Here is a 25,057-nt window from a genome sequence, read left to right on the forward strand (position 1 = left end):
CATCAGAATGGCCAGACTGGATCAGACCAAAGGTCCACCTAGCCCAGTATCCTGTCTTCTGACAGTGGCCAATGCCCAGTGCCCCAGAGGGAATGAACAGACCAGGGAATCATCAAGTGATTCATCCCGGTGCCCATTCCAGCTTCTGGCAGTCAAAGAGGTTTAGGGACACCCAGAGCATGGGGTTGCCTCCTTGACCATCTTGGCTAATAGCCACTGATGGACCATCCTCCAGGAACTTATCTAGTTCTTTTTTGAACCGTTATAGTCTTGGCCTTCACAACATCCTCTGGCAAGGAGTTCCACAGGTTGACCATGCGTTGTGTGAAGAAATACTTCCTTTTGTTTGTGTTAAACCTGCTGCCTAGTAATTTAATTGGGTGACCCCTGCTTCTTGTGTAATGTGAAGAGGTAAACAACACTCCACACCAGTCAGGATTTTACAGACCTCGAGCAGATCCACCCTTAGTCGTCTCTTTTCTAAGATGAACAGTCCCAGTTTTTTTAATCTCTGTTAATATGGAAGCTGTTCCAGACCCCTCATCAGTTTTGTTGCCCTTTTCTGTACTTTTCCCAGTTCCAATGTGTCTTTTGGAGATGGGGCAACCGGAACCGCAGGCAGTGCTCCAGATGTGGGTGCCCCGAGGATTTACGCCGTGGCATTCTGTCCATTATCTGCCCTTTCCCAAATGGCTCCTAACATTCTGTCCCGCTGCACAGGGAGCAGATGTATGCACAGACCTATCCACGAGGACTCCAAGATCCCTTGCTTGAGTGGTAACAGCTCATTTAGGCCCCACCGTTTTCAATGGATAGTTGGGATGTTTTCCAATGTGCATTACTTTGCATGTATCAACATGGAATTTCATCTGCCATTTTGTTGCCAGTTACCCAGTTGTGTGAGACCTCTTTGTGGCTCCTCGCAGTCAACTCGGGACTTAACTGTATTCAATTATCTTGAATCATCTGCAAACTTTGCCACCTGGTCACCCCTTTTGCCAGCTCACTTACGAATACGTTGTATGACCTTGGTCCCAGCACAGATCCTTGTGGAATCCCGCCATTTACCTCGCTCCACTGTGAAAACTGACAATCAATTCCTACCTGTTGTTTCCTCTCTTTTAACCAGTTACTGATCCATGAGAGGACCTTCCCCCTTGTCCCATGATTGCCTCCTTTGCTTAAGAGCCTTTTGTGAGGGATCTTGTCAAAGGCTTTCTGAAATTCCTTGTACACTATTCACGGGATCCCCCTTGTCCATGTTTGCTGACCCCCTCAAAGAATTCTACTAGATTGGAGAGCCAGGAGTTCCCTTTACAAAAACCATGGTGACTTTTCCCCAACAAATCATGTTCATCTCTGCGTCTGGTTGAAACTCTAGTAAAGAAGAGAATCAACAATTTGTCTGGTACTGAAGTTAGGCTCACCAGTCTCTAACTGACGGGACTGCCTCTGGAGCGCCCCCCCCCCCTTTTTTAAACTCTTGGGTGAATCCCATCTGGTCCTAGTGACTTATTACCGTTTATTTCATCAATGACAATTAACTCCTCAATGACAAGGTTCCCACTGACACCAACGGGTGCAGGATGTATCAGCGTAGCTTGGTATTTATGCTGCACTCATCACAACAATGGGATCTCCCCAACATGTAGATTTACTCACCAACCCAGGTTTGCATTAAGATGGGACCCCCCCACACACCTGCAAGACCGTTTCACAATGGGTGGTCCCCACACCTCTCACCTTTCTCTTCTATCTCATGTTTCAGGATTTCCAGGTCCATTGTGAGATACTCCACCTTCTCTTTCAGGGAATCCACCTCCTGCTGCAGGGATTCAGCCCGCTCTTCCGCCATCTCCTTGTCCAGAGTTGCCATCTCGATAGCATCAGCCGTATCAGCCATCTCCTCCATGTAATGCTCCTTGGCTTCCAATGCATCTTTGGCTTCCTGCAGTCAGGCAGAAACAGGGTGAGGACACCTTGCGAAGGAAGCCTGATGGGACTGGGGCGCTCCTCAGACTCGGTCACTAACCGGAACCATTACCCAGCTGTGGGGCTCAGCTAATCCTGGCTGTGACAGAGTTCCTGTAGGGGGACTGCATGCAGTCAAATCCCAGTTAGTAAATGCTTACCAGGCGTGCAGGGGAAAAGGCCACTGCCAGGAAAACGGTCTTATTTCTGTTCCACCTCAGCACCTCTTCCCCACTCAGCCCAGCGACTGCACTTCCAACCCCTCCCACCTCCACCCTGGACCAGTAACACAGGGCCTGAGTGGCCTGGGATTCCTCCCACCCCACTTGGGAACAATAAGAAAGAAGCAGTTCCAGTAATGCCGCCGGACTCAGGCCTGGTCTACCCTGCAGAGCTCGAGTAAGGCAGCTTACTTCGACCTGTGTCTACACTAAACTGTCTCTCCCACCGATGTAAGTCACTACAATTGACTTAATAACTCAAGTGCTACACCTCTTGCGGAGGTGAAGTCGATGTAGTTTGTTTGACACGTTGTCAGTGCAGACAGTGTGCTACTTACATCGACCGTTGCTGCCTTTCAGAAACCATCCCACAATGCCCCACACTGGCAGTTAAATGGGTGCAAGTGCTCCTGGTAAGGACTCTCACGGCTGACACGAGGAGCGTAGTGTTACGTGTAAAACCGATTCAATGACTGTGGTGGCTGTATATCCATGTAACTTAGGTCGACTTAATTTTGTAGTCGAGACTTGCCTTCAGATTTAACCTTTGCATGATGAATTCCTGACTGCTCTGGTAACCAGGATGGGAGGTACCAGCAGGTTACATTACGAAGTATTACATGCCAGAGGACACAACTGTTTCATTTTCATTAAGAGAGGTTCCCCAGACCCTAACTGGGGATCACTAAAATCTAACCAAGGTGTTAACCTGACAAAAGGCAGGTGTGTTAAACACACACAAGGATGATGAGCTGGTCTGTTTGTGCAACTCACGGAATGCGCCAAGCCATGGCACCGGCTCACGGGCTGGGGCTGCATTTTCAGTACGGACACACATCAAGCATATTTTATATGTTTCTTTGTAGTAACAGCATTTAGCCTAGTCTGTTAAAATGGAGTAGTGATCTCGGATCATCCCCACTAATAAAACAAACAGCTGTGGGTCCATTCCCGTTGGATAACACCAACAGACAGTACTGAGCAGTTTGGCTGCTGTGTTAGGTTCTGAGCTTCCCTTTTATGTTCATGTCTTTCAATGCAGAATTTAGATCTAACAATAGCAATTTACCTCCTCAGGCCAGATTGCTGGGAAAGCAGGCATTGCAGAGCACTGGCGGATAATGCTCTGGCTGTGATGAAAGGTTATTTAGAAAAGGGCCTATTGCAAGGCACCTAAGCACACCACAAGTCACAATACACAAAGCATTCAAACATCTTCCAGACAATCCACCCACTCCAAGTTCTCCACACAATCTCTGTTCTATAAAGGTTCTTGTACAGCCCTCAGCACCGCAGTATCCAAGGACCTTTCAGTCATGTGTTAAGCGAAGTGACTTGTCACATGTGGTTCAGTCTCTTATTGTTTGATTTAGTTTTGAATAAATGTGTTCGTGCTGCTCTATGCTGATGTCCGAGGAGACCTGGCTCTGATCCAGGCCCCGCCCCCACTCCACCCCTTCCCCCAAGACCCCATCCCCACCCCACCTCTGCCCCGCCGAAAGGCCGCGCAGATCAGCACCTCCCGCTCCCTCCCAGCCTCCTGCCTGCCGCGAAAGAGCTGTTCGTGGCGGGTGGGAGGGAGGGGGAGGTGCTGATCTGCGCGGCCTTTCGGTGGGCAGGAGGCACTGGGGGGAGTTGGGGGGGCTGCCGGTGGGTGTTCAGAACCCATCATTTTTTCCCCGTGGGTGCTCCAGCCCCAGAGCACCCACAGAGTCGGTGCCTATGGCTGGAAGCCAAAGAGAAACTCACTCATCAGGTCCTACCTGGAGTCCAGGGAACAGAGCTCCAGGACCAAATACACTGGCTGCTAAAACTTGTGATATACAAGGTGGGTGAGCGAATATATTTTATTGACCCAACTTCTGTTGGTGAGGGAGACAAGCTTGGAAAACAGAAGTTGGTCCAATAAAAGCTATTACCTCACCCACCTGGTCTCTCTAATATCCTGGGACCTACGCGACTAACAACTCTGCCAAAGGCGTGTGATCGTAAGAATGGACCTGCCTCTCTCTCCTTGCTTTCAGGATTAGGGTCTGATAGAAGGGGCACTGGAAGAAGAAAACCCTCTCCCAGAGGGAGCACACTGAGGGCATGCATCTGAACATGGCCATACAGGAAGCACAACATTAAAATGCAATCCTGTAACCAACAGCTCCAGCATCCTGGATCTGATCAGAGGCTTGCAATGAGTTTCCCTCTTGCCGGTGCTGTGAGGATTTCCACAGTGGCTCTGTTTGTTAATACCACTAGGTCGGGCTCAGAATCCGTATGGCAAGCCACTCTCCAAAAATCATAGTGTTGGAACTGCAGTACCAGACTCCACCGACCTGGGCACATCTGGGGCCACAGTGACAGAGAAAAGCAGTAGACAAGGGACTCTCCCTAATCAAGGCGTGGGATCCTCGCTTGGTAGCCTCAGCTCTGGCTCTATGCTTGGCTGTCCTAGGTCTGTGCTTGTCTGCTGGGTCTAGATCCTTCAGAAGCCACGTTAAGCACACAGCCAGGCCTCCTAGATCAACCTGAACAGAGCCAGTCACCTCAACGGTGAGCAGAAAGCTGACAATGGACTCACACAGGGCCAGCCCCAGCTGACAGGCCTCATAAGCCTCCCATCTCAGTAGGAGTGTGCCAGGCAACCCACAGGTCCAGATGGAGCCCAGGCCACTGCATCTCCTCTCCTCCTCCTTTAAGGAATCTGACTGATTGACTAACCACAAACAAAATTTGCCCCCTAGGGCAGATGAAAGAAAAGGATGAGGAACGCGCTGAGGACACTGTGTGTGGCTGGAGACCGCTGCACTTTCTGTGGTTAGAAGGAAGAGAAGGGGAACGCCTGGGCCCCTCCGGGATGGGAGGGTAAGAGGAGAGGCCTAATGGCCACCACTCTCTCCAGAAGATTCCCATAGGGTCAAGGTGCTTCCATCACAAGCCAAAAGTGGGAATCTGCAGAGGCCACTGGCAGAAGGGACACATTATACGAAGCACTGCTTGGTTAAAGCTGGTCAGTGTGGCTCCATGACAAAACTCTTGCCTCAGATATGGGGAGAAAATAGGCCAAAATAAACCACAGTAAGATGCCACCAGGATAATGGACCCAGACATATTTAATGCCCTGTACAAATTAATTCAGCACTGAGTGTAGTTTACTTCCATTTGGCTTTTGCACTCTCAAGCCAGCACATAAGCCAACGTTTGCTATGTTGTGGTCACAGGTTGCGTTAGGGCCCACATCTCTTCAAAAGACAGGATCTGGAGGAGTTCATATTTTTATGCTAGTGGATGTATCAAAAAATAAAGTAAGAACTCCCCAATCTTATTTCCAACAATTAAATAGCCTTGAATGTACTGGTTCCCTTGACGTGTCATTAACGTGAGCTGCACCGCTCTGGTTGCTGCCACATGCCCGCCAAGAAGATGCTCACCTTTTTGGCCTCCTTTAGACGTTTCTGGAGGTCAACCTGTTGTTCCTGCATTTTGCTCTTCCACTCCTGCACCTGCTCCAACTGGATCTTGTATTTCTCCAGCTCTTTCAGCTTTGCTTTGTCTTCATTTCGCTTCATCTTCAGAGTCTCCAGCTTCTCCTCCAGGTCTCTGACTTGAGAACGCAGGTTCTCCTCCTCCTGCACAGCCAGGGGGAAATGGGAGGTTACTCTGAGAAGTAGAAATGTCATGTAACAATGCATTTCCCCAAATACCTCTAATTTAATGCACAGGCAACAAAACCTTCTAAGTCTGACCCAGTCCTCAGAATTCAGTCAACCCTTTTCCAACAGCAGCAGCATTAAAGGCCTCTTAGAATAATTTCATTCACTATGTTCTTCCATTTCCAAAGCCTGTATAATTTTTTAATCTCATTGAGTTTCAGTTCACCCACAGAACATGGTTCAATGCTTCTCGATGTGCTGAGAGATGGCCTGGCCTTCAAAGGTGCTGTGCACCTGCACTTACAAGTGACTTCACGGGGATTTGTGGGTGCTCAGCCCTTCTGAAAATCAATAATGTACAAAATTAACTCACCTAATTCCCCTCTCCTGCCCCTAGGGGTCAGAGTAGTGACACGTGCAAGGAAAAAGCGTCTCCACTAACAGGACTGGGGTTCTAATGTGACAAGCTATGTAATTTTAAATTACAGCGTGTGTAATGGCTAATGCTTTAAGGCTTATTTAAATGAAGTTTAACAACTTGCAGACACACACAAACTGCGCCCACTGTAAACTGGAGAGTTATTAGTTGATGCCATGGGGTTACTCTACTGAGTGCCAAAGGCACCCTAATCCTTTCCCATCTCTCCCCCATCAGTTGCTCCGATACGATGGGGCGGTTACTATACCAAAGGGGGTAAGCACGGCTAAGAGATTTTGTATGTTGGATTCTGAAGGTTTTGGAATCATGGCTCTGGACACTTTCATCTCTAGAAGGAAAGGCTCAGTGCAAAATCCAGCACACGTGTAATTCTTCACCCAGGTAAGGATGGAGCACTGCCCTGATCTCTCAGCAAGGTGACAGTGCCATAGAGGCATCTCGCCTCCGAACCACAAACTAGCCATTGTGTCTGACTGCAATGCCCTCTTTCAGGCTTTTCTAACCAGTGGGCTCTCCAGAGACAAGCAGGTGAGACCTTTCCCACTGAAAGATAACCCAGGTAACCAGCATCAACAGGAGGTCACTTGACTCTGTTAGGACAAAGAGCCACTGGCTGAATTTGGGCTGAACCAGTTGGGTTTCAAAACCCAGTTCAAAGACATCCTTTCCTTTTACAGGTGTAGCCCACAGAGGATTCTGGTGCCAGCAAGCAACACTCCATCTTGATCTGAGCAAAGGCTGCTCAAAGATGAAGCAGTGTATGCTGGGACCTGAAGTGTCTCCTCCGCACCAAAGTTGAAGGTGGCTGCAATCTACTCCAGTGCATGAGAATTAGGCACAGTCCCCAGGTTCCTGGCAAGCTTCTAATGCAGCCCTGTTGGGTCCCACCCTCCTGAGGTGAAACATCTCTTCCTGAAGCCCTTCACGCTGCAAGGGGACTTGGACTCTCCCTAAAACATGTGTAAGGCTAACATGTTTTTCCCTGGAAACCTATCTGCCCGGTAACTGGAGAGCTGCCTGCACGGGAAGGAAGAACATCCCTCAAGCAGCACAAAGCCTGGAAGGTATTATGCAGCCATGCTTGGGCTTTTCCTGATGGGAGAATCACAGAGCCAAGCGGAACTCCCAGCAATGCCTTCGTGACTGAGCAGACAAAGACGATCTCCCCCTGCACCAATGTTCAGCGAGCAGCAGTCACCTGCCCGATGGGAACAAATGGGTGCTGCTCAGCATGCTGATGGCAGAAAATGCCTTCAAGTGTTTCAGAAGATTCTTTGCTTGGCTACGCACCGTGCAGCTACAAGACCGGCACTCGCTCTTGATGGAAACGTGGGTCCCCCATCCATTTGAAGTCTAGTCCATTTTTTTAAATAGCTGCAACTCGTTTGGGGTTCTGCACCTGCTCCCAAGCACCCCACCAACACCTAGTGAGTTTTACAATCACATTTTCCTATTTTCTTTTTATTTATCCCCCCGGCTGCTGTGTGAAAAACCTACACAAACAGCACAAACTGATGGGCTCTGCAGAGCAACCAGTGGAATTGATGAGGCACTAAGTGTTGTCAGATACCAGAGTCTTTTCCTTCTGTGTTCAGCTGATTTGGGCATCAGTAACAGGGCGAGCAAGTGAGCAGGTTTCAGGCACAGGTGTAACGGACGATGAACCCTGAACTGATGAGGCTGGAATGCCTTTTCCCTCTACTAGGTGGTGCTTTTTCCAGCTCACAACTTCACACAAAACCTCAAATGCTTTTTCACATCTTGTGCTATTACTTCTTTGCCCTCCTGTCCTAAATCTTTCATAAGCTCGAAATTCAGCTAATTAAGAAGGTGCAGGAGGGAAATAATGAAAAACTATTTTAAACAACAAAATTGGCCTAGATAGTAATTATCAGCCATCAAACACCCATTAAATCACCCAGCCCACCTCTAAGGCCAGGGCAGGTTGTTCCCCACGGGATATTCCCTAGCAGTTTGTCCCATCCCAGAGAATGGGGCTTCTCCACCTTCCCTGGGGGAGAATATTCCTCAGCCCAGCACCCTCTCAAGGTCAGATCATCAGTCTGGATAGACAGGCAAAACAAAACACCCTTTTGACTTTCCCCATACAAGAGACCTAGAGTGTAAGCCGTGGGACAGAGTCAAGAGCCAGGGGTCTAGTCCCAGCTCCAATTTGTGTGACCTTCATCTCTGTGCCTCAGTTTCCTCATCTCTAAAATGAGATACCGCCATATTCCAGTCTCACAAACATGCTGGAAGGGTTAATGTTTGTAGAGTGCTGAGCTAAGCAGTGGTATTCTCACCATCCTGAACCTCCTTTTCAGCCTTGGGGTTTCGCCCCATATCTGCCCTTGGTCTACTCTTAGCCATGCTATACATATGCATCTCAGAAGACAATCCGTTCAAAACCCCGGATTGCTTTTGCAGGTCTTCTCTGTATTGCTTTCAGTCTGTGGTAGTGTGGGTGCCCAGAACCGACTGGGATATTCCAGATGCAGTCACACGAGTGCTGTGCTCCGTGCTCCCTGGCCGTTTTTGTTGGAGCATGGCATAGGGTGGGCTGATAAATGGTTCCCCCGCCATGCCCCCCTGCCTGCTTCCTGTTCTCTTGCCTCCTTGCCTTTGAGCACTCCCCTCCCCCTCCCCACTCGGGTAGAACGATCAGACAGCCACAGGCTGAAGTGAAGGTTCCACACCCCTGGGACATTGCCCTGTTTTACACCTTTACCTTCGTGGGGGAAGGAGCTGAAGGAGGTGCCACCGGAGAGGTCAGGGAAGGAGTTGGAATGACCGGCGCAGCCAGAGGCGTCTGAGCAGGTGTGCTGGGCTCACTGCTACTCATCTCGCCCCCTGAGGCGGAAGCGGAGCCAGAGGGCCCAGCTGTACCGCTGGATGCTGCAGAGTTGGGAGTCCGGGTAGGCTGCAAAACAACATTGTCAAGGGGGAAAAGAGTCAGAACAGCACTTGCTTTGGGAGGGATCTGCCATCACTCACCACTGTCTCCACCTTTCATTCGGGCCTCGCTTTGAACTTTGCCTCCGTGTTATTCTTAAAACAAGCCCTTCCTGGGACAGAGCACCATTACCAATTATTATGGCTGAGGGCCTGTGACTCCCAGGGCTGGTTTCAACACAGACGAACCCAGGGAGTAAAACCCTGTAGGGTGTAACTACTGCAGAACCAAAGGACTTACTGATGATCCTAGAACATGCAGGCACTGTGCGATATTCTACTTATCTGCAAGGGCCCGTGCTGGGCACGAGCATACAGTCCCCACTAAGCATACCCGATACCTTCAGGAAAGGGCTTCTGGCAAGGCTGAGGACAAGAAACATTTTGCTTCACCAGTTAGAGAGTGGTAATAGTGGGCAAGGGAATTGTAAAAATGGGCCAGTGCTAACCCAGAAGATCCACGCCACACCTTGAGTCCTATATGCTGCTATGAACAGACAACACTATGTTTTCGGTTCCCTTTATTACTGTGAGCCCTGCAGAGCTAGCACTGCTCTGGGCAAGGGAGCTGGAGCTGGGATCCTGTGCCCAGGTCTAGGGCCCACAAGTCAAGATGGATGTTGATAAATTGGAGAGGGGTCAGAGAAAAGCCATGAGAGTGACGGAAGGGTCAGAAAACCTGCCTTGTAAGGATCCTCTAAGAGCTCAGTCTATTTAGCTGAACAAGAGACATTTAAGGGTGATTTGATCCCAGCCTATAAGTACCTACATGGAGGAATAATGGGAGCAGAGGAAGGTCTAACATGATCCAATGGCTGGAAGTCAAAGCTAGAAAAACTCGGAGTGGAGATATGGCGTACATCTTTAACAGTGAAAGTAATTAACCTTTGGAACAATTTACTGAGGGTCGTGGTGAATTCTCTGTCACTGACACTTTAAAATCAAGACTGGCTGTTTTTCTAAAAGCTCCACTCCAGGAATTATTTTGGGGCAGGTCTCTGGCCTGTGCTTTGCTGGGGTCAGACTAGATGATCACAATGGTTCCTGCTGACCTTGAAATCTATGAATTTTTAGGGGACTAGAGAGGGGTAGATCCCAGGAGTGACAATAAACGAAGCAGCAGTAAGGAGTTTGCTAACGTCTAACAAAGGCTATAAAGAGAAATAATGGAGGGGCACTTATGGGGGAGCTGACAGTAGAAGAGGAAAGCCTGACACTTGTGACAAACAGACCAGCCTTTGGACCTGCAAAACTGTGTCCAATCACCCAGCCTGGGTCCAGCCAAATATAGCTTTGGATGGAGACTCTCCTACATAAACAAATGATGGACACACCTAATTCTGATAAACTTCAAGCAAGAGTGCCCCGAAGGCCTCCAGAGCCAGCCATTTGTAAATGGCATTTGCGTATTTGCATTTTCTGAACTTTAATTCAACGTATTATTCAGAATTTAGCAAACAGCTGCTACTGGGTACTTGGAGATTTTCAATTTTAAAGTCTGAATTGTTTTAATTTGCCATTTTAATCTTGTTTCTTCAGCATACCCTTGCAGATTTCACTCCTGCTTCTTGGGAAGAGTCAAATGGTCTCTTTTGTATGCTGTTCTTTGTCTCCAACTTTACGACACAACACGGAAGTTGGTAGTTTTCCTTTTAAACGTATTGCCATGATACATGGTAAATTCTGACTTCATCTAGAAGGGGCAGGGTTCCCCAAGAAGAGCCATGCTCAGTAATGAAGCAAGCCTACAACACACCATCACAGGCGTGGTAACAGTGGACACTACACTGTGATATGGGGCCTACGCAGCTGTTCTCTGGACTGGCTGAAGCTCCCAGCAGTGTGGCGTAAAAGGACTGCAATACAGGTGAGGAGACGAAGGGAATCTGGAGTCTACAAAAAAGCAGCAAACTTCTCAGAAAGTGCTGACTAGTGCTTATCTTCAACTCATAAGAACATAAGAAAGGCCAGCCTGGGTCAGACCAAAGGTCCATCCAGCCCAGTGTCCTGTCTGCCGACAGTGGCCAATGCCAGGTGCCCCAGAGGGAGTGAACCTAACAGGTCATGATCTAGTGGTGATCTCTCCTACCATCCATCTCCACCCTCTGACAAACAGAGGCTAGGGACACCCTTCCTTACCCATCCTGGCTAATAGCCATTAATGGACTTAGCCTCCATGAATTTATCCAGCTCTCTTTTAAACCCTGTTATAGTCCTAGCCCTCACAACCTCCTCAGGCAAGGAGTTCCACAGGTTGACTGTGTGCTGAGTGAAGAAGAACGTCCTTTGATTTGTTTTAAACCTGCTGCCCATTAATTTCATTTGGTAGCCCCTCGTTCTTATCTTATGGGAACAAGTAAATAACTTTTCCTTCTTCACTTTCTCCACACCACTCATGATTTTATAGACCTATATATAACTCCTCTCCGACATGCATTTCTAACGGACCCATCGCTGTGGTATCGAGGTGTGTTAGAGTCAGTCAGCTAATTTATTGAGGGTTAGTTTCATTTTATCCCTTGGCATTGGCTCTTTGGCGCACACACCACATTTGTCAAGTCTCAGGGCTGGTCTACACTGACCACTTACCTCGGCATAGCTATTTCTCGGGGGTGTGAATAACCTGAGGTCCACTGCACTAGGTCAATGGAAGGATTCTTCCATGGACCCAGCTTCCACCTCTCGGGGAGCCTGATTAACCACAGCCATGGGGGAACCCCTCCTGGGGCTGCAGCGAGTGTCTACATGGCAGAACTACAGCTTTGTCACGGTCGCATTTTAAGCTTAGACACAGCCTAACTCCCAGCTCAGCTCTGCATTAGCTAGGATACAGCCAGGCCATCACTCCAGATCAGCATGGGCACCAGCGCTCGAGAACCATTTACGGCAATGAACCAACGCTGCCTGAACCTTCCTGAGCAGCATTGTTCACCGGGACATTGAACTCTGGCCCCCCAGTAGGCACCATGCTGCAGAGTCTCCGGAGTGAGCGCTCTGGGCACATGACGCAGAAGTCTGGCCTACACAATGAACTGATGGAGGTACAGTGCCCTATGGAGAAGCAGGCTGCTCCATGTTTCCCTCTGAAACTAGGAGCATCCAGCCTTGGTCCTGGGAAGAGACCTTGTGGCACCAGCCTTTGCCAGGCATATGCCACCTCTGAGAAGCAGGCTACTCTACACAAGCAAATCTCTTTGCTGAAAGGAATTTTCATAGTACTTTGCAGATAAAACCGCATTGCCAGATCGAGCTGTCAGCGTCCGTGGGATCAGGGCAGTGTCACCAGTGGACAAACCTAGGCGAGTCTCCAGGGAGTGACACTGCTAAAGGGCTGGAAGTATTGGGGTGCTTAAAGGCCACCAACTGCAGCTTGGAACCTGGACCTCCCGAGGCGGATAGGGCCAGGGGGAGATGTTGGACCTAGAGCTTGTTGAGACTGGTAACACCTCTCTAGGGGAGGGTAGGACACCAGGTGTTCTGAGAGCAGCATTGGCAAGGCCCCTATTCAAAACACCACTGGATACTAACAACCCTGCTAGCTATCAAATGATGCTGAACCTCCCGTTTTGGGAGGAGTTCATGGTGAAGCAGCTCTGGCACTGCCTAGAGCCCTCTGACTTCAGACCTGGGTCCGGGGCAAACTGCATTAGTGGCACCAGCTGATGGACTCTTCCTAGCCAAGGCTGAGGCTGTGGTGTGCAGGAGGAGTTAGAATACTTATCACTGATCATGAGGGGCTATGGACACATCTGTGACCTGTCAGAGTTCGCTGGAATTGCCTAGGGAGTGGCTCTGCTCCCTGTGGACAGAGAACCCCACTGGTAAGTGGATAGCTTTGGTTCTGACAAAACACTTGTCTGGGGTCCTGCAGGGTTTAATTCAGTCTCCCCTTCTGATCAGGGTGTACCAGGGGACACTAGGAGGGGTAGTAAGGAGACATGGGGGGAGGTGCCTTCGGTATATAACGATACTCAGCTCTGCGGAGGGAGTGTCTGCTAGCTGGCCTTGCCCTGGAGAGCTAGCCAGCTGAGATAATGCTGACAAGGCTGGGGGAAGGAGCTAGCAGAACTCATTAGTATTGGATCAGCATCTGCTATTGGTCACTATAGTTTGTAACTTGGGCTTTAGTTAGACCCCAGGTGCGACTGGATGTGGAAGCAGCAAACATCAGCAAAGGTGCCACGTTACTGTCTGGGTGGAATGGGGTGACTAATGGCCGTGTCAGTCAGATGCAAGCCTACTACACTTATCCATGCCTTTGTTTCCTCGAGATCAGACCATCATAAAGCGTTCTCCATGGGGCTACATCTTAACATCACTCAAACTGAAGGGGATGCAGAATGCAGCAATCCATTTGAGCCGTCTCTCTCTCACTGGGAGCTCCCTAGGAACTGCATTGGCTTCCGGGTGGAATTCAAAGTGGTGGCTCAAACTTCACACCCTAAATGGTCTGTCCCATAATTACCCCAAGCAGCCGCCTCTCCCCCTTGTGGCACATGACCAGAGCAGCCATCAGCCCAGGCATTCAGGCGGGAGCCCTCTGGCTGTAAGCGAGAGTATGCTGCTAGCAGGGTACAAAGGCTGCGGGACTCAAACTGGCCTCTTTTCTTGATCCCCTAGAACAGAAACGTGAACTCTGGTCACACAGCAAAGCCCATCCCTTCTCCCAGGCATTTGGGAGGGGACATTTGAGGGGAAGGTTTTATTTACTATTGGAGGAGAGAGAGTGTGTGTCATTTACTTTTGGTGGTAGCAGCAGTCTGTTATTGGCTGGACTGTCAACTCTTGAAGACAGGAAGTGTGTACACATATTTGTGCCACACCTAGATTGGTGGGACCCCAGGCCACACTGGGGTCTCTGGATGCAACTGCAATATGAACAAACACTTCCATGGGGTAATGGCTGAAGATTTCTAATATTGTCAAAAAGAAAAGGAGTCCTTGTGGCACCTTAGAGACTAACCAATGAATGCATCCGATGAAGTGAGCTGTAGCTCACGAAAGCTCATGCTCAAATAAATTTGTGAGTCTCTAAGGTGCCACGAGTCCTCCTGTTCTTTTTGCGCATACAGACTAACACGGCTGCTCCTCTGGAACCTGATATTGTCAGAGCATGAATGGGAGCCTATAGGTGGAACAACATCTTTTAATAAACCGAATGAACAAATAAATACATCTTCCCTGACTGGAGTTAGCCACGCAACCCGGTGAAATCAAAGACACAACCAGAGCCCCCCACCTCATGAGATAGAATGCAACTGTTTCGAGAGACGAGGTGGGTGAGGTGGTATATTTTGTTGGACTGACTTGTGTTGGTGAAAGAGACAAGCTTCTGAGCTACACAGAGTTCGTCTTACGTCAGTGGACGAGCTCTGTGTAGCGTGAAAGCTCGACTCTTTCACCAACACAAGTCAGCCCAATAAAAGATACCACCTCACCCGCCTCGTCTCTCTCATATCTTGGGACCAACATGGCTCCAAGCACACTGCAAACGGAGGAAGTGTTTGCCATTTACAAATCATCATGTAGCCACAGGCTTTTGGAGGATCTGTGTCCAAGCTGTAGCCTCCCCCAACTCTCTAGCAGCAGAGTTTGTCACACACAGCAGGCTCTCTCCACAGCCGTACGAAACCCTGGATGACTTTGGCGTTGTCTCCTTAAAAGAGACTACTCAGAACTCCCTCCCCAACAAACAACCTCAAGCCCCCTGTAACGAACAGCAACCAGGGAGAGCCAAGGTATAACGTTACCACAGGGACGCCTCGAGGGGAGCTTCAGCCATAAAGTGGAAATAGGATCACCCAGGCATTTTTATGCTCTAATTCATTAAATTAGTTCTGGGTAACAGCAGAGAGTAACAGCCTTGATGACAATTGCACCCTTGCAGATTCACCCCAGGGAAGCGTCTCTATCTGTAGCGATTTCCCAGGTTCCCCAAAAGGACGGGAAAAGGAAACAGACATTGGAGTTTAGCATTTAAGTAAAGATCAATGCCCACTGACCACAGCTCTTGGTTCTCACCTTGGGCCGCCTGGTGGTGGTCTGGAGGGCAACAGGAGTAGAAGGCAGAGTAGGAGAAACATTCATACAGGGAAAGACAGGAACAGAGATACACAGACAGCAGCGGCAGCAGCAGCAGATGCAGCAAAGAACAAGGTAAAGGAAACAAAAAGACATGACCACCATTAGTGTGCGTAGCATCAGGACAACATGCTCATTCCCCCATGCTCCCACGACGGCCCCAGGTGAAACAGAACCCTGATGTGGCTCACCTCACACCCAGGCTAGAAAAATCTTTCAGTCATTTGCACTCAAGACACCAAAGTTCTCCCATGGCCACCCCATCTTTAACATGCAGATGCAGGACCGCAAAGATCTTCCCATCAGGAAGTCTTCCGTCATGAGACAGGAAGCCTGACTACTTGGACAATGGAGGCGCCCTGCATGCTGACACCTGCTGTCCTCGCAGCTGCCCTCGGGGCATCCACAACCTGATCCATTTAGTGGACTCCTGGAAAGATCTCAGAAAGGCAAAGTTTGGGCTCCCTTGGCTTAGCTGGAGAAACACCCTGCTGAGTTGTTGTTGGACTGCCCAGGGTTCTCAAGGCTTCTGCTGGCAGGAGCCTGGATTTCACTCACACACACCCTTTTCCTAGACGGGGTTACTGAAGCTCAAGTGTCACAAACTGCCCAAAGAGAAGCAGGAGCAAGAGGATTCTAACTCCTTCAGTTACACCATCACAGGCTTTGCATTTTGTGAAGCTTCACCTCAAACCTGAAGGCATTGCCATTTTCCCCTTGGCTCTGAAGAATAAAATGTGTCACGTTATCAAGTAGGCCCATTCAGACTTAGGCACCTGTCCTCTGTATCAAGGAAGTTGATATAAGATTACGACAACCAATCTGGCAACACCACACCTAGGAATTTTTCACACTATGTGCCTCTCTGCTGTGTGGTTACTACACACGGACTGTCCCATTATGTGGTGCCTCGTCGACAAAGATTTAACAGAAATCGAGACACCAGGCAGGAGCGAACTTGGAGCAGCTTTCTTCAGCCAGTGCGTAGCAGGGAAAGCATGAAGGGATATACTCCCTGTCTGTGTCACTCCCACTACTGGGAGCTAATCAGACAAGGAAAAGAGCAACACTTAAAGGTGGAGCGTCTGTTCTGTCACACTTAATGGCCTGCACAATATCACCGGGGCACATTAAACCCCATTATAGGCTGCTTTCCTTTACCATTAAAAGGTAAAACAATGCACTAGGAAGTCTTAAGGTTAGCAGGACCAGAGCAGGTCAAAAGAAACCAGCCCTCATGCTCCTCCCGCATTGGGTGGCACGAGGAACGAGGCCTTTAATCACACAAAGCCTACTGGCAACTATCTGGCTGCTACATCCACAGACACGCTGGCCAGTGCAAGGCCCTGTAAAACAGCTGGCCTGTATGTGAGAGACAGGAAGACAAAGCTTCGGAGTGGTCCACATCTTTATCTGAGGGGGATGGTCTCACTCGCACGTAACTTTGGTAAACCAGGAAACACATGGCTTCTAGTAATCCCTCTCTTCCTTCTTAATATCAGAATTGCACAGAATAGTCTAAGGGTCACACAGTAAAATGCAAACCCCTTCGAACACCTGATATGAGGCACATCCTTTGGGGATAAATCCTACTTTGCTCACAATTCCAGAAGAAAACTTCCCAGAGGGTCTAACTCTGGCTAGCTGCTACTTTTAACATAGAAGTGAAAGACTTACAGCCTCCAGAGCAGTTTTCTTACTTTGCAAAACACTAATTAGGAAAGTGTTCCCACCAAGCAGTAGAAGCTAAAAAACCTGGAGATTAATTTAGTGTTGAGGACTGGCAGTGTAAGGTCTTCCAGAGTGCTTTGGAAAAGCTAAGAGTCTCTCAAAACATCCACGGGAAAACCCATTGTGTGGAATGAATCTTTGAAAACTTGATGCAACTATCTGTTAACTCTGGCCATCCCCAGGTGGAAATTCTGCAGAAGAGCTTCCATCAAGTGGCCCTGCTCTGAGAAACCCTCTCTTCTCTGGGATTTAGCAACCCAGGCATGTTCTAGTGTTCCACTCCTTGCCAAGCACTGGGCTGCCACTACAGCATGTTAAAGAGGAACTCAACAAAATCTCTATTGTCAGAGAAATGTTGCTTCAAACATGGCTCCTGCTGTCCTATTATGGAATGGTTAGCACCAAAAAAGCCAGAGCCAACAATGGAGGTGCTAGCTGGATGGGCCTCCCGGCTTCCAAGAAGCAGATATAAGGAGTTCTTGGTACTTGACAAAAATTAGTAGCCAAGGGCTGAAATATTTTAAACTGACATCCAACTTTGTACATTCAAGAAATACATCAGAACTGCCTGTTCCAACAGATGGATTTATACTAACGATAAATACCCCCGAGGGTGTTAATGAAGCCCCCTGAAAGATACACCAGCATCTCAGATCAACCAACCTTGAAATGGTCACTTCTGGGGCACTAAGGAAGTTGAGAGCATTTTTCCTAGATTAAACCATACAGGATCCTAACAAAACTTGTCTCCTGGCAGCTCTAACTAAAGCTACCCTGCCATTCCCATGAAAGGAAAAACAGCTAAGAAGTGGGCAATAGCATTTTTAATCCTTGTGCTGTTTCCCCTGTGTTATTAGGCCTAGTTTAAGGGTGGAAGTTCATCAGTTTGGTCCCAGCCCATCAAACTCACTTTGTAAAGATGATACAGCCTGAGCGGTCAGCTATGAAATTCACTGGGGGAACGGCTCATTTGTAAATGAAGGTCATAACAATGGTTCACTGATCTCATCAGGGTGTAGAACAGACTGGTCTTGATGCTGCCTAGGCAGATCTGCTGTGTGTGTCCTGTATAACATTTGCTCGTTTCTTCTAATGAACGTTATAAAAACTACAATCAAAAACTTCCCTCCCTTTGGCAGGCATTCCGGAGCCCCAGGGTATGTCTACACTGCAGCCCAGGCAGAAAGCATGCTAGCTCTAGTCCCACTGGCGTGAGTCTAACATTAGCAGCGTGACCGTTGCAGGTCGGGCTGCCCCTCAGGCTCTCAGGCCCACTCAACTCCCTAGGCTGAGCGCCCAAGCTCCAGCCCAACCTGCAACAGCCATGTTGCTAATTTTAGTGCACCAGGGTGGGACTCCAGCCGGGCTAGCAGGCTTGCTCCAAGCTGCAGTGCAGACATATCCTCAGGGTCTAGGGAGCACTTGCTGGTCGCCTGCAGAGAGCCAGCTAGTTACAGATGCTAGCTCGTTTCCAGCCAGTAAAGCCCTCTGAAATACAGCTGGAAATACATCCCGTACGTTCCCAACACTCATTTTCCATGTAAACAATTGCTGCAGGTACCACAGGGAGGTGGTAGGATTGCCAGTGGAAGGGGAGCTGGTCTGCGTGGCCACGAACAGAAGAGGTGGTGACACTCTAGTAAGAAGCGACCCACTGCTATGAAAATGTTTGGGAACCTCTGTCCCACAGCTTGTCTGATACCTGAACTTTTTGAGGTCCCAGAAGAACAGGGCTACCAACTTTACCAGTTACAGCCTAATGAAGAACTTTGGGACCGCTTAAGAGCTCAGAAAGCTCTGTATCAAGTATTCCAGCCATGAATATTTCAACAGTCGGTGGTTCTGAACTGTGCTGCATAATGCAAATAAATATTTGATGCCATTCTGTAACCTGTGTTCCTCCACATTCAATAGGAAAAGAAGTATCTGGGACCCAAAATAGAAACACCCAGGCTGGGAAAGCTTCACTGCCAGCATGCAGAAATCAGGAAAGCCACCTGCTAGCTATCAATGTCTAGAAGAGCAAAGCACGGCCTAGGAAGTCCGCCTTGCTCTGTCCCCTTCCTCTTCAATATAAAGGTGCAGCTCCCAGGCCCTACTGGTCCCAACACACACCATTCCACCTGGAGTAGAATGGTCTCAATGTGGATCAAGATAGCAGTGTTCTCTGCTGGCGGCTGTAGGTGTGTGCTGCCCCCGTATACGGGCTATGAGAGCAGCTGCAAGGCTCTTCATTTTAAGACCCCTCGGTGTGGTCAGTGGGCTCCTAGTAAGTTATCACAGGCCCAAAGCCGGGGCTCGTGAACCACGGGAGCAGCATACAGCTGGAATTCCTGTTAACTGCATGTTTCCACATAGGCTACTCATATAGCGTGTGTGAGCGCTTCCAGCACCCAATGGGTGAGCCCTGCTTGCACATTATAGGAGCTGGAAGCTGCTGAAGATAGGTACCCTAGGAACACAAACACTTTACTTCAAGACTGCAGCACCTGAGCCCATTACTCAAGTCTTCTCCAGAGGATGCTCAGCAGTTGGATAAACCTGCAGGAATTAATGTAGCTTCCCATTAACATAATTACAGGGCTTCCTCTCTAGCTGATTATTCTGGACAGTCACATGTTCTGCGCATTATTGCTAACTGTACCTTACAACAAGAAGCTTTACATGACACCTTCAAGAATCCGAGAGACCTAGCGCATGATGGGCTTGCTCACACTCTCAGAAGTAGCCAAATACAGAGCAATCATAGGAGGAACAAATCCTACCAGGAAAGGAAATTTTAATATAGGGAAACTGCATATAAATCAGGTAATGATGGCAGACTTTAAAACTTCCCTGGAAGAAATGCAGGCTGGCCCTAACAGCCATCAAATCACCAGATATGGATGTATATGGATCTTGGTTTCCAGACTTGGCCACAGCTCCGTTTTCTTTCTGCTCCCAAGAGCGATACAGAATCAGCATTTGCAAAACTTTTCTTTTGGAAGAGGATTTTAAAGGAGCTTTAAAAATAATCACCATACAGGAAAGTGTGTCACTCCCTTTGGTCAGCTTAAGATTTCAGATCCATACACCAGGTGCATTTACTGGAACAGAATTAAGAAAACACCTTCTGGCTGCTGCAGCTGAAACAATTAAAGTGGCAGGGAAAGGTGTACGTTTGCTTTTGGGCTATTTGTATTTTTAAACTTGTATTTCTAGCAGATCACTAGATGTAGATCTCACTAATTGCTCTTTTGAACTTAAAACACTGATATGCTAAAAAAACAAACATAAGGACAAAAATCAGAGTCTCTACTGTAACCTACAGAAAAATAACAGCTCGACACAGGAAATCCACATAACAATAATCATTGGAAATTCTTAAAACACAGGCAAAAAATAAGAAGCAAAAGAGTCAATTAGCCAGCACGGCCAGAGAAGAGAAATAAAAACTATTATTAGCATGCGACTTTTATACAGCAAGCAGCCGTGGGACGCTAAACCCCTGTCCTCTGATGTGAGCTGCAGAGGCACTGCATGCAACACAAACATCAGGCTGCCAGGTGAAATGGAAAAAGGACTTGAACACAAACTCAAAGGAAAGACTACAAATTAAATTCAATTGCATCGTTTTGTCATTACACACCCACCCGCCCGGCTTGTCTCCCCAGAGACGCCTCAAAACTGAGTTGGAAACTCAAAATTAAATCTCTGCAGTCGTAACATACCAAAAAAAAAAAACCCCCAAAAAACCACAAGCAAAACAAAAAATGTTTAGAAGCAGCGTTAAAAATGATCATGTGGATACAGCGGATTGTACCTTCCGTGTTGTTGGGGCCTGCCTCATCATTGCAGAAAAGACAGAGGAAGAGCGAGAAAGAGAAAGAGGGAGGCAGAGAAAGAGAACGTTAAAACATTCAATCACAACAATGCAGCTCTCTGTAGACAGTCTCTCTCAAGCACAGTCTGCCCAGGAGCGCTTGCAAATGGCTGCAGCTTTTCCTTTTTATCTGCCATCCATTGACCCTGATAATCCAGCAACCGCTTCCCGAAACCCAGACTGCTAGGGACGCCGTTAATTAGCAAGACTCTAGTGTGCTGGAGTGCGGGTCCATCCTAGCAGCCGGAGCCATGGGCCACACTTCCTTTCTCCGCTGGCCTCTCCAACCACCGCCCCGGGCTCCTCATTACATCATCACTTATGGATTTTTCCCTCCCCTCTCCAAGTTCTTAGGCAGCCCTTAGATCCAGGCACAGCACCAGGGATTGAGCTGATGCTTTCCTTCCACAGGGAGGAGGGATGCACAGGGACTAACGTGCTCCTCTGTAACCTAGCAACACTTTAGGCTCAGCTGTCTCACTGGCTAATTAGAACATTTCTTCATCCCTCCTCCAGCAATAATGGGCCCGGCTCAGCATCTACGCATGCACGCAGAACCTCTTCACATGATACAGCCCAGCCTCCCTAGCTACTGGGAGCAGTCTACACACCAACCACAGGATCTACCAGAGCCCAAGGAACTGGTTCAAGGGGCAAGTTTGTTAGTTTCTGCAGTTTCAAACAAACACAAAGTCACCTTATAGTACTGAGAGTTCACCACCCAATACTACTCCTGTGTTCCCACCTTCCCCATTCATTCTCTCTCACACAGACACTCAGCTTCACAAGCACACAGGAAATACAACAGCAAAGATTTTTTAAAGTTTATTCAATTGAATAGCTGCGTGCAAAAATAGAGCCACAGTGAAACCCGCATCAGAGACCAGCCTTGAGAACCTCCTGCCTTGAGAGTTTGCCCCCAAAGGCTGCCAGGGCATGGTCAGGAGGACCTGTTCCGCCATCAACAGGAGACACTGCAGTTAAGCAGACATTTCTGAGCGCTAACAACCTGGCTTCGGGGTACTGACAAGCTAAACCTCAGATTTAACGCCTTTAAAGTTTTCTATCATTCCCAGGCTAATACCTGCCTAGAGGCCAGTGGTTGAGAACATATTTCCCTTAAAACACAGGCAAAACCCTCACTAATGCTGTAGAACGTGAATTTAAAAGATACAACAGTCTGGAAATTCTAGGTTAAGGCTTCCGTCCTGCCTGGCATCACTCTCCTCTTCCCCCGCTCCCCATTATAACAGCCTTCCGCTTCAGGCCAGAGACCCTACAAGAGTCCTAGCCTGTATGGGGACCTGGGGAGCTTGCAGCCTGGCTATGTGGGGTAAAGGGGGTCTCTAGGCTGTATCCAAAGAGAACAGTCTCTCATTCACGCAGGGAGGGTGAAAGAGCCAAACCAGGATCTCGATCCTGTGTTCAGAGGAGGAAATCTTTGGCCCTAGATGAGGGCAAGGTGTTGGAGTCTCAGGCCTGGACCAGGAAGGCGTAGGAGGTTGCGATAATGTTCACAGGCCAGTGTGCAGAGCACCAGTCTGACCAGTGCAGAGCTGTTGTTGCCTGTAATGGAAATACTGATGGAAGAATGGTGAAAGAGGAGGGTGTCTGTAGCCTAGAGGAGGAGAGTAGGGAGGACAGTAGGGCAGTGGTGACAGCGCTGGCACATTAACTAGGAATTCCCTGATTTACAAGAAAACTATAAAGTCTAGTTTTTAAAATGATAACATTCTACAGAATAAGGGCTTACGCACTTTTTTGAAAAAAGAAAGGAAATATTCTTAGCCCTGGATCCCTTACTGACGGCATGTGTCTGGGAATTATTGACCCTAAATAACTTTTTAAACTGGGGAAATGAATTTTGTCCAATGCGTCGGTGACAGGAGTTCTCATCTAGGACTGGTGCACAGCACCAGTCCGAACGCTAGCCTGAGGTTCTGCAGATATGAGTAGCAAAAAAGGTTTGTAAAACTGAAACCAACCCCCCCGGGCCCTGTCTCATAACAAAAAATGGGTTTGTCAATCACTTCAGGAATGTCTGAAGTTCTTCTCCTCTGGACCAGAGACCAAGTATGAGACGTTTGAGGCCAAACAAAAAATATTTTGGGGGAAGATACATTTGGAGAGGGTGGGAGGAAAAATAGATTTTGGAATGAAAACAGTCTAAATATGGAGTTTCTATGACTGGAAATTTCCTCAGGTATCAAAGTATCAGTTTCAAAATCAGGCAATGAAAGAGTTAAAATCACCCCACACTGGTCTAAGAAGTCCCCGCATGTGAATAAATCTGTGCCCTCCATCCACGATCCCAAGAGATTCCCCAGCACCGGATGGGAACTATACTTACAAATAAGAGCCACACATGCAAAGTGCAATTCCAACAGTACCAGCAAAAGGGGGGCTCTTACTCCCTTAATCTGCAGTAAGAGCTTTTATTATCCAGCATTTACTATAATTAATTTTGAAGAGTAAAAGATGTTGGTGGAATCAGAAGGATTCAATATAACAGGTATCAAACTGGTGCCAAACTCACCTTGACAGTGTCCCTTGAAATGAGAGAGGGTAGGCTGCTGACATCCCTGATACAAGTTTTTTTAAAACTACATTAAAGCTCTCCCTCACCTTCTATGCCTCTTCCCCTAACAATACAAGGAAGAAGCTCCAATGGGTAGCAACACAAACTCTTGATTCACAGTTCAATGAGCCCAAATAATGCCATCATGAACTCTATATCTGGATATTCCTACCATACCATATATTTTTCAGGGGCTGCAACATTCAGATTTCAAGGTCTTATTCATAATTTTGTTGATATGTACAAAGAGAACATTTTCCCTCTGAAAATTATCTATATATTTAGCATTAAAACCACCACTTCCAAGCTCCTTCTCTGGCCTATCAAGCTCTGAAGTATCTTAGAAGCTGACAATGAGAAAAGTTATTTGAACAGACCAGCATACATAGGGCCAAAAACTGAAATGGCCACCAATCAGCCCATCTTTTAATTAAATTAACTAGACTTGATCAGAAATTTGTGTTCATTTAAAAGCACTACTAAGTGCACCGGGTTCAGCTTACAAAAACCACTCAGTAGCCTAAAGCACTGGTTTTCAACCTTTTTATCATTTGCAGACCCCTAAAAATGTTCAAAGGGAGGTGCGGACCCCTTTGGAAATCTTAGGCATAACCTGCGGACCCCCAAGGGTCTGTGGACCACAGGTTGAAAACCACTGGTGGGAAAGGGGAAAGGAAAGCAGATTCTGGTTTTTTGTTGCACATTAAGAAAATAAAACTGATTTAGGACAATAGGAGATCAGCATAACAGGCTGCTCACCGATCACAGCCCCAGTTCGTTTGGGTTTAAAAGGAGATGGATTGCTGAATATTGCTCCTATCAACGGGGAGGAAGGCCGTTTTCTTGTTAATATCTGCCCAGCTGACACTGAACAGGGCAATCGTGCATCTCTTTTGAACAATACAGTACAGGTAAAGCCCATAGCACTCGGTCAGTCTTGAACTGAATTTTTCACTTGAAGCACTATGGACCAGATTCTGTCTGGCTCTGGCCACGTCCCTTGCCCTGCAAGGCTGTGCAAGTCCTGGGAAGAAAATAAATGATGCAGAGCTTGGTTAAAGTCTGAGTACAGAAAATGGAGAGCATATCTAACAATGCAGGCCTATGTTGTGCCACCAATTTGCTGCTAAGCATCAATTTATATCTGAAACACTAAGTTGCCAGGCCAAAGATTGTGTCTTCCTCTTGGGAAGCAGCTGCAAAGCCTAAAACCCCTGACGAGTACCAATGGAGAGCACAGACAGGTCCTTCAGGGACTCAGGACTTCATTTATTGGTAGACCCTATAACATGTGACCTAGATAGAGATGACAGAGCAGAGGAGCAGCTTGTCGGCTTCTCCCAAAGGAGCATGCCTTGGTTCCAAGCTGGATTATATACACACAGAACATGACCATATTTTTCAGAAATCTGCTGTCTGGCAACAATTTACTGAGCGAGAACACCTTAGCAACAAGAGGGGATTTCTGTTTAATTATTCAAAACATTTTCCTCTGGCAGCATTATAGATAATGGATGTCTTCAAGCACAGAATCCATACTAGCTACCTACAGCATCACCATAATATGGAGGGCAGACA

The 25,057-nt window shown here is 47.9% G+C and overlaps 1 protein-coding gene across 1 annotated transcript in view; it reads right to left on the reverse strand.

Annotated features, from left to right (window-relative positions):
* Nucleotides 1-25,057, reverse strand: part of DCTN1 (dynactin subunit 1) — a 116,371-nt gene that overhangs the window by 23,693 nt on the left and 67,621 nt on the right. Inside the window, 5 exon segments of the mRNA XM_074951989.1 lie at nucleotides 1,744-1,948; nucleotides 5,615-5,812; nucleotides 9,004-9,195; nucleotides 15,249-15,269; nucleotides 20,842-20,859. Of these exon segments, the coding sequence (XP_074808090.1) occupies nucleotides 1,744-1,948; nucleotides 5,615-5,812; nucleotides 9,004-9,195; nucleotides 15,249-15,269; nucleotides 20,842-20,859 (634 nt within the window).

The sequence above is a fragment of the Natator depressus genome, chromosome 4 (assembly GCF_965152275.1).
Source record: "Natator depressus isolate rNatDep1 chromosome 4, rNatDep2.hap1, whole genome shotgun sequence".
In the NCBI taxonomy this organism is placed as follows: Eukaryota; Metazoa; Chordata; order Testudines; family Cheloniidae; genus Natator; species Natator depressus.